The 10401-nt window shown below is 41.5% G+C and overlaps 1 protein-coding gene across 1 annotated transcript; it reads right to left on the minus strand.

Moving 5' to 3' along the window:
* Positions 1 to 2195: 2195 nt before the first annotated feature.
* On the minus strand, positions 2196 to 9714 carry si:ch211-243g18.2 (uncharacterized protein LOC559906 homolog). Its single transcript, XM_041193956.1, has 8 exons — positions 9295 to 9714; positions 8457 to 8539; positions 8102 to 8258; positions 7287 to 7451; positions 6670 to 6795; positions 5556 to 5773; positions 4595 to 4641; positions 2196 to 2488 (listed from the first exon to the last, which is right to left on the minus strand). Exons 1-8 carry the CDS (start codon positions 9655 to 9657, stop codon positions 2376 to 2378), a joined length of 1272 nt encoding a protein of 423 aa, XP_041049890.1. The 5' UTR covers positions 9658 to 9714; the 3' UTR covers positions 2196 to 2375.
* Between the last annotated feature and the right edge of the window lie 687 nt (positions 9715 to 10401).

Consider the following 10401-nt stretch of genomic DNA (forward strand, 5'->3'; position numbering starts at 1 on the left):
TTTCAATTCATGGGGCACAGGCATCTGAACTCAGGGAAGAGTGAGCTATTTCATTGGGATGGCCTCCCCTTGAACTGGTTGGGATCAGTGTTCTGGCCAATAGTATAACTAGGAAAGTGGACAGGGCTTTAAACTAACATGGTGGGGAGCCTGAGGGATGGTAGGGGGTGTGGGTAAAGAGAAACAGAGTGAGACAGGAGAGGACAGAGTTTAACAAAATTTGTACATCAGTGAATAAGGTCACTGCAAGGAATAGAAATAAAAACTTGAAATTGCAGAAGCATGGTTACAAAGGGATCAAGGTTGGGAAATAAATATTCCAGAGAACACAATATTTTGGAAAGAAAGACAAAGGAGGAGTGGTAGCTCTGATGGTAAAAGATGACATAAGGACATTTGTGGGAAAGAATCTGGCCTCAGAATGCTGTGAGGTTGAATGAGTATGGGTGGAAATTAGGAATAGCAAGAGTCAGAAAATACAGGTGGGAGTGGTTTACAGGCCCCTAACAGTAGTCATACCATTGGACAGAGCATTAAACAAGAAATTATTGCAGCTTGTGACAAAGGCAATGCAATCATTGTGGGGACATTAATTTTAATATAGACTGGGACAGTCAAATTGGCAAGTGGGGTCTCGAAGATAAGTTTCTGGCAGGTTTTTATGACCATTTCTTGCAACAATACATTGTGGAACTGACTAGGGATAAAATTATCCTATGTTAGTACGATGTAATGAAGGATGATCAATTAGTAATGTCATAGTAAAAGATGAAAAATAGTGATCACATGTTGAGTTTCAAAGTGCTTTGTTTTCTCCCAAGTGAGTGGCCATCTTTGCTGCAACTCCATGTTTGTGCCCCTCAAATCAGGCTTCTGCTCCAGTCACAACACTGAAAAAAACCCTAGTTACAAATGACATCCTATGGGGCGGTAACCATGGTAAACTATTCATCCTTCTCAACCTGCATCAACCTTTGACATGATTCACCACAGCACCCTCCAGTGGCCCTTTTCCATTGACCAGCTGAGTAAGACTGCCCTTGTCTGGTACCATTATGGATTCATAACCAGAGAATCTTCAACAATGGTTTCTCTTCCTGCCCCCAAATGTCATCTCTGGTGTCCCCCAAGGATCCCTCCTATTTCTCAACTACACGCTGCTGCTTGGTGATATCACCTGAAACCACAATGGCAGTTTTCACATGTACATTAACATCACCCGGCTCCACCTCTCTTGATCCCCTCCCACTTCTGTGTTGTCACATCTGATGGACAAGCAGAAATTTTCCCCAATTAAACGTTGGAAACACAAAAGTATAGTTCTGCCAGAAACTGTTTCCCAGCCATTCCCTTCCCTGGCCACTGTCTCAAGCTGAACCAAGCTGTTCACAACCTTGGCATCCTGCCTGACCTGGAGCTGCATTTCTAACTCCATAGCATCTGCATCACCAAGGCTGCCTATTATACTACTGTAATATCACCTGTCTCTACCCTTGCCTCAACCCATAGGCTGCTGAAACCTTCACCATTGTTTTTGTTACCCCTCAGCCTCCTTTTTTCCCAATGTTCCCCATTGGGCCTCCTACATAAATGTTAGCCCTATGCAAAACTCTGATGCCTGAATCCTAACTGGCATCAAATCCCATCTACACAATGCACTGAATTTAAAATTCTCATCCTCATATTCAATGTTTCCACCTCTCCAGCCATACAACCTTTCAAAAGCTTTGTTCCTCCAATGCTGGCCTTTTGTACATCCCTGACTTCCTTGCCCCACCACTGGTAACTGTGCCTTTGGCTGTCCAGGCTGTTAGCTCTGGAATTCTCTCCCTAAACCTCTCCATCTCCTTCTCATACTTAGATACGCCTTCACACCCACTAATTTGACCAACCTTTTGTCATCTGTCCTGATGTCTCCTCCTTTGGCGTTATGTCAGTTTTTGTTTGATTACATTCCTGTGAAACACTTAAGAGACATCTTACTACATTAAGGGTGTTATATAAATTCAAGTTATTATAATTTATCAACCTTTGAGTTAAAGTCTTTATATTAGAAAATATGAAAGATTATTCTGGAATCTACATGTAATGGAGCCCTTGAATCTGGTACTCATGGGAGGTCCTTCCTCAGGTTTGTTTATTAAATCTTGTTACTTGGACAGTTGTAAGTTTAATGACTGCACACAAATGCAAAATGAACACAAGTTTAAACTTTTATTGCAGATAATGTCATTGGATACAATAGATAAAGTAGAAAGTTATAATAACCTTGTATAAAGTATTTGAACAGTTCATTGCTGCAAATACCATTACATCCCAGTAACATTCCTTATAATATTTAATAAGACCATAGTTTGTACATTTGAGTATTTTGTTTAGATGTGTTTCTTCTCACTGAACTCTTCAACTTCACTTGATTCATCAACCACCTTGCCATCAATCAGTGTTGTTGTGATGACTTTGACAATTTTCCTTGTTGTGACTTCAGCTAAGAAAAAAAATGAATATGTAAACAAGGTTTAACTTTTAACTCAAAGTTATAATTGGCATGTTTGAGTAACATGATCGATTAGATCAGATAAGCAGTCATGGTGATGGATATGAGTTCAGGGTAATGTATTTTTATTGAGTCACAGAATGTGGGCATTACAGGAAAAGCCTGTATGTAGGCCATCCCTAATTTTCCTTAATCAAATGACTTGCCAGCATTTCAGATGGCAGTTAAGAGCCAACCAAATTTGCTGTGGGTCTGGAGTTACATGAGCCAGGCTGGACAAGGTAAGCAGGTTTCCCTCCCTGAATGAGTTAAGTGGAAATCAGATAGGTTTTCACATGGTCACTATAGGTAATACTAGCAGCTGCCCAGGTGGGATTTGAACTCAAGTGACAAAGCATTAGCCCAGATGTTTGAATGACTCACCTAGTAACATAACCTCTATGCTACCATTCCTTTGCTGAAAGATGGACCTGGGTGCCATTGCCATTTGAATGAAAGCTGCCCCCACAGTGCCAGCAAAGGGCAGTGTATAGATAATGAAAAGAAGAATGAGGATGGAACTTTGGGGCAAATGTCAGGTGACCATCTGGGGCAGAAGGAATAGTCACTGTAGGAAAATATTCTGACTAAGTTGGGACAAATATAGAAGTGAAATCGAATGTGTAGTGCCATGGAGTGGATCACAGCAAGATGGTGGAGTAGGTGATGATGTTGAACAATGCAAAGAAGTTGAGGAGGAGAGAATGCATCATATTGGAAGCCATAAGTCAGTAATGATTTTGAGTTGGGTGAATTGGATTTTGGGGTTAGAAGATGTTCAAAGACATTGGAGTGGAAAAAGTGGTTAAAAGATAGAGCAATAATTGGTGAGATTGGAGTTGATTGAGAATAGGCTTTGAAAATGACTAATGTAGGAAGTCTGAAGCCTGGACAATGTCAGTGAGCACCAGGCCAGGTGATGCTGTGCGGATAGAATTTGGTATTAGAGGTGGTTAAAGGGATCAGTCTGATGAAGGTGAGGGATAGGTTGGTGAAGAGGCTACAAATATTGCGAAGATGGTGGCTGCAATTTCCTTGACAGGAGTGCTTAAAATTCATCAGTTAATGCAAATCAATTTACTAAGTGTTAGAATTTATTGGTAGATCTCTGCACACCATGTATTTCAGCATGATAATGGAACAGTTAATTATCAAAATATTTAGCCTAAGAGACTTATTTTGGTCTTTCTAATTCGGTGTTCAAATGCAGGACAAATCTGTTTGAGCTCATATGTACACTTCTCTATAAAGGACTTTTAACGAGAGTTTGGTGTATGGATGAGGATATGCATTCAGGGTAGGATTCTGATTAATTAAAACTATTCCAATACATTAAAGTTAGACCTCAGTAGTTTTTCTTTTCTGGTTATTATTCACTAATGTAATTTTTTTTAAAAAGACCAATGTTACCTGGATAATAAAGTGAAATTGAATTGATCTGATAGTTCAGCAACTCAGAACAAATTGTGCCAGAAATTCAGTTGGACTAATTTGTGATTTACAATCCATTTTTATAGCTGACTGAAGCACAAATGAAGGTGGTACTTCTGGCTGCCATCAGTTCCTTCATGCAACGTTCCACTTCATCACAATGATTTTTCTTTCAGAGAACAGATGCTTCATCTGTTTCTAAAACAGCATCAATCTAACACTGTTGAAATTGTCAGAATATCCACCTAACATTTTGAATTATTAGTATTTTTAATGGCATAGTGGAACTCCAGAACATGTTGCTGCAGAACGCTGGCAACATGTCTACAATCTCCTGACCTGATTTTGGTTGTGCTGCATCAGGACATGTTCAGTGCACAGAGTGAATGGAAACCTGAAGGGATAGTTGTCACTGTGCCACTCTCAGGAGTTGCACACTTTAGCAAAGCTGGCTGTTATAGTGTGGGACTTGGAGACCAGGGGGAAAAACAAAGAGCAATGTGAGAAATAAGGTTAAGTACTATCACCTTTAAAATAATTTGAAATGTGGTGTTTATATATTATTTGCAAATGTCAGTTATAAAAAAGATCTTATGCTAAACTTGCATTATCTGCAGGAATACTCACAAGGAGGAGTGGGTGGACGAGGAGGAGGAGGAAGAACAGCCTTTGTGCTATAATGAAAAGAATAGTTGTCAGCCACAAATTGACAAGCCGAGCAGTTAGTTTAGGGTGGTAACAGCAAACATAATACGGAAGCTCAGATGACAATCTTATTAACTTATGATTACTCTAAATTAAAACAAATAAATTCCAAACCGGATTTATGTGTTGTGCTTTCTGGCTACCTGTCTTTGCCTCCTGCCTACCTATCTTTTCACAGCTTCAATATGGGACATCGTCTTCACATCGTGTTGTGGAATGATATACACAAGACAGATAGGGCCCCGAGTTTGTCTCATTGACAGACAGCCCCTCTCACAATGGAACACTCCCTCAGTGCTACATAATGTGCTCAGCCTCTGGAGAGGAGCTTCAACCCAAAACCTTCTGACTTGAAGGTTAGAGAGCTACCAGCTGAGCGAAAAAAAAACAAAGGCCTAGTTTGACTGAAATTTCACAAGGGCTCCCCAATCTCCCTCTACAGTTTGGACAAAACCCTTGGAGAAACCTCACAAATGGCCATTTACATCATTTCTCCAGGAGTTTTTGTTGAATTAAAAAAAAATATTCATTCACGGGACGTGGACTTCGCTGGCTAGGCCAGCACTTGTTGCCCATCCCTAATTATCCTTGAAGGTGGTGCTGAGCTGTCTCCTCGAACCGTGGCAGTCCATGGTGGGAGGTTACAGATCACCTCCCCCCAGTGTAAAAAGAAATGGTGAATAAATTTAGGACAGATTGATTTGTGTTAGCACACATCTTTTGAACTGTTTCCAGAACTTTTCGCTCCCAAGTAAAGTCTTTGTTTGGAAACAAATTTTAATCCTTTCTCTCCCCCCTCCCCCCACCCCCCCAACAAGGTATTTCAACAAAGCATTGCCACAAATGTTCCTTAACACTATTTACTGCATAATATTGAAGGTACCTAATTTCCCCATTAAGCAAGCGCCGGTATTCTGCCACCTCTGCCTCCAGTGTTAGTTTGGTTTTCAGAAGAGTTTCATATCTTTCCTTGTGCTGCAACATTTCATTCCGTATGTTGACCAAATCGCCTTCCAATTTTGAGATGGTTATTTGCAGCTTATTGAACTCCATTTCGTGTCTTTGCTCAGTGTCTGACAATATATTTTCCAGCCCCAAGTTCTGCAGAGATAAAGTTACATGGGTAAACTCAAACTGTAGAATTTGGTTCTATGAGCACTCCCTTAATCTCTGAATTAATATGAACCTAATTTTAGGTAATGCTCAAGGAAAAATCTATAAATAGTCATATTCAAACTTATGAAAGCTAAGCTCCATAGCAAGCTGTGAGATTCACTATCATGTTATCCTTATAACACTGCAAGATCCTTTTTAAAATTCTAGCCAGTGTTTCTTTGTGTAAAATGTTTCATTTTAATACATTTATTTTACTCCTTTAAGCTTGCATTACTTATGACATTACTATACCTCTGTCATGATTTTAGTAGACAATGCATTTAAAGTGAGATCATCACTAATAAGGTGTGGGCAGGGTGAAGGGAATTTTAAACTTTTCAATATTCTAAACAATCTATTACATCAACTTTGAAAGATTGTCAATGTACATAGGGAGAATTTGTACTTAATATCATTGTGGTACCACAATCCTGCGGCAACTAGGATTTAAGACAACAGATTTAAAATCAAATTCTCTCTTTTGATGGAACAGCCCATTAACACTAACAGGTGGGATTCCTAATTGCTCGAACAAGCTGTCAATTCCAGTCACACTGTTGATGTTAGGTGTCTGGAAGACCTGTTTTGTCCACCTTCCAAAAGGATATTGACAGTAAGATGACAGAATATTAGAGTAGAACTTCCTAAAAGGCTAAATCTGGATCAGTCTTCAAGAGATTCCATATAGATGCTGCTTCTTTAGATTCCTCTAATTATTTTTCACAATATTACATTTTACTGTTCCTCTGTTATTCATTTTACGGAATCCACCACTTAGATCTTGTGCTAACTCATTCTGGTTTCGGGGTTACCAATATCTACATTTGAGAAAACATTAATACCTGTCTCCTAATGATGTCCAGCTCCATCTCCAGTGTTTGGACTGCTTGTCGTTTACTATTAAGTTCTTCCTTGGCTATGTCAAGTTCTTTGTTAGTGTGATTTACATCAGTGGTGATGGTTTCCAACTGCATTAATAAAAAATAAAAAGTGCTATAAATTCTGATATACCAGACATATTATAACTAGGAATCCATGCAGAAATACATATGGAAAACTCCAGGTACGCAAAAATTCTGAAAAATGACTATTTACATATGCTAATTATACCCACAAACAAATCCACAATTCATACAATAGTCAATGTTGTTGATGCTGTGCCATATTCAATCAGGCTAGTAGAAGCATTTAACAATTCACAATTCACAATTTGTTACTTTTATCTCAAACCTATAATTGTGATTTGTTTGGTTTATATGTAGCAAGTTTTATTCACCACCCCAATGGATGGATCTGCAATTTCCAAACTGGGGGTTAAAACCAATTTAACCTGAGATGCCTGTGATAAACTGTAAGTGCTTGCATTTATCTCCAGAAATTAGGGAAATATGGATACATGGAGATATTGTGTGGAAAAGACTTAAAGCCAAAATTTGCAACCAACTTTGAGAAAGTTTACCTTGCTTTTATACCAGAGTTCTGCTTCCATCTTGTTTTTTTGTATCATGTCCTCGTATTCTTTCCTGATCTCTGCCAAAAGCTTAGTAAGATCGGGTTCATCCACACAGTCCATCTCCACGGTGACTTGATTATTGGTAATCTGTGATCTGAGGGTATTCACTTCCTAGCAAACAATGACAATGTGATTCTAATATTTCGATTGCCACAAAACATGTAATCCTCATCATTCAGTGCTTCCCTCCTGCAATTCACCATCATTCATAGGAATCGTTCCCTCCCTTCCAGTATCTACAGATACTCCTGATTGCCCATTTAGGAGGATTTGAACTCAACTGCACAAGACAGTGGACAATGTGGGGGCAAGTATATAAATGCAAGAGAGTCACAAACAAAACTAGTGAGGATTCCAGAAGATGCGTCTTTACTTGGGGAATGGTTAGAAAGTGGAGCATGCTACCACTTGTGGTTTTTGAGGTGATTAATATAGGCGTGTTTAGGGGAAAGGAGAAAAGAACGGGTAGCTATGCAGATAGGACCAGGTGGGAGGATGTTATTTCGGAGCATAAACCGATCCAGAACAGCTGGAGCCACGGGGGCTTATTTTTGTGCTGTACATTCTATGGTTATGGTTTTCACTGAAAAATGCAACGGGATTCGATCCGGAGGTGGGGGGAGGTGGGGGGGGGCGTTGTTGGTCGGAATTTCATGTAATTTAGACTCAGCCATTGGACTTTGGTCATGAAGTGCAGCCACAGCTCCCATTAATGTTGCGACCAGTAGGAGGCGCTGGCGGGGCCAGATCCCTGCTCTCACCTCCTGGTGGTTCTTTTTCAGGAAGAGAAGCTCCTCGGTCATCATCTCCCCTTCACTCCTCAGGGTGATCGCGTTGTGATCGTATTCCTCCTTGACGCGTCTCAGACGCTCGATATCGCTCTCCACGCTTTGCCGAACTAAAGCTTCAGACTCCATCCTGAAATCAGAGCCAGGCAGATCAACCTCCTGTCACAGTAAAGTCCCCACTCGTACAGACTGTCTCATTCTAACCCCCAGGGGCGGTCATTTATGTACTAATATGTCAGACGGACAAATAGATTAATCGCGCCGGAAAAGGGAATTTCGCGTGATTAAAATGTAAAGAGGCAAGTAAAGATTTTTTTTGAGTACAAACTTCATTCTAAAGTCCTCGGCACTCAATCCTGCGTTGTCCATTTGGAGCATAATTACGGCGTTGTTCATGGTGAGATCCTGGATCTAAAGGCAACAAAATCCGTGTAAATTCGATACATGTTCCCTTTAAAAAACAACGTTATTGATGGAATTGATGCCTCTTTATTGGCCAGTGCTGTACCGCGTACATTCCGCCCCGTTCGGGACCGAACCCCTGCTCATTCTGACCAGCACCGCAAGCACCAAGATAGACATTCGGGCTGATCCCCGTAACCGGGTTTAGCCGCTGTTTGAAGCATTTAAACGGGAGCAACTCAACAATCTCCATCCCGTTACTGGGAACTTATTTAGGGACAGAAAGCAGGTATGATTCTCCCCTCATGATGACTTTTTAACAATTTTTTTTTTTTTAAAAAACTCCTCCCCTGGCAAAACAAACAAAACACGAATGACCTTAACCCTTCGGTTTGCTTCAAGGGTGAAAGCTGATTAAATTCTCCCGGTAAACATGTTCGCCTATTTGATAAAGAATGAGCAGCAGCTTCGAGGCGAGTCCAGAGTTTAACAAGTGAGATAACCATGGTCCAAGACAGCACCCAGTTCCCAAATATTCATCCCCACCAGTTATCGATTTTAATTTAACCGTGAAGCTAACGCACTATTTCACTTGGGCAGTTTAAGTAAAGATGAAATTGTTTTTTGTGATCTTTTCTTTTTAGAAATGATTAGAGCCAAAGTTACGCGGTACAGGTCAAAGTGATTCTGTCTCAAAGTTGGAGCTGAGTTTTAAATGGAATAACTCGGATAGTGAGAGAAAGCTGGGAGAGTCAGACTGTTACCTGCTTATTGAGAGCATGTGCCTGGGCTAACATGGGCTTAATGTCTCTATCAACGGGTTTTCTCTCCTCGAGCAAGGCTTTGATCTTGAGCTCCAGGTCACGGTTACTGGTCTCCAGGGAGCGGACCTTCTCCAGGTAGATGGCCAGCCGAGAGTTTAGACCCTGCATGGTCTCCTTCTCGCTCCCGGAGCCGCTCACCCCCCCGCCGGACAGTAAAGTGCCGGCGCTCGCCAGGAGGGCGGCGGAGCTCCTGCTGGAGGGGCCCTTGCTCCATGAGCTGCTCTGGACGGATCTGCTGGAGAAGCTGGGCACCACTCGGCTGGAGGTCCTCCGCTGGGACGAGCTGCTGGTGAAGCTGGGCATGGTTGCGATGGGTGGGTATCCCGCGGCCAGTGGACTGCGAGATGAAGCCTAATATACAGAGAGAGAGGGAGAGGGAGGGAAGGAGGGGAGGGTGGGTGTGAAAAGCGGTGCAGCCACACCCAGCCGGTGGCTACACCCTCTGAGATCAAGGGTGTAATCTAAATAAATACCTATTATCACCTACCCTGGGTGATTTGCGTCCATGTTATTGCGCAAGGGTCAACTTTAGTGACAGTTTCACGAAATGAATTGGCGAACATCACCTTCTGCATTCACTTTTATAATGTTTGCACTCTTTCTAATGTTTGCGACGCTACTAAAACGGCGACGATTAACCTCGGATAATATTTTAACCACCATCCATTCTTAATTAGCACATTTGTTTAGATAATATCACCAACTTCAACACCTGTGTTCTTTTGTCTGTGACATCTTTTGATGATCTGCTCCTATCACTGCTTGCTTGTCCCTACAACCACACCAACCCCCTCCACTTCTCTCCCCCCCACCCCCACAACAACCACACCCCCTTGCACTTCTCTCCCCCCCACCCCCCACCCCCACCCCAGCCACCTTAAACCAGCTTATATTTCACCCCTCTCCTTGTAAAGAAAAATCAGTTCCGTTGAAGGGTCATGAGGACTCAAAACGTCAACTCTTTTCTTCTCCGCCGATGCTGCCAGACCTGCTGAGTTTTTCCAGGTAATTCAGTTTTTGTTTAATATTTTAACGGCTCTTTGAATT

The sequence above is a fragment of the Carcharodon carcharias genome, chromosome 8 (assembly GCF_017639515.1).
Source record: "Carcharodon carcharias isolate sCarCar2 chromosome 8, sCarCar2.pri, whole genome shotgun sequence".
Taxonomy (NCBI): Eukaryota; Metazoa; Chordata; class Chondrichthyes; order Lamniformes; family Lamnidae; genus Carcharodon; species Carcharodon carcharias.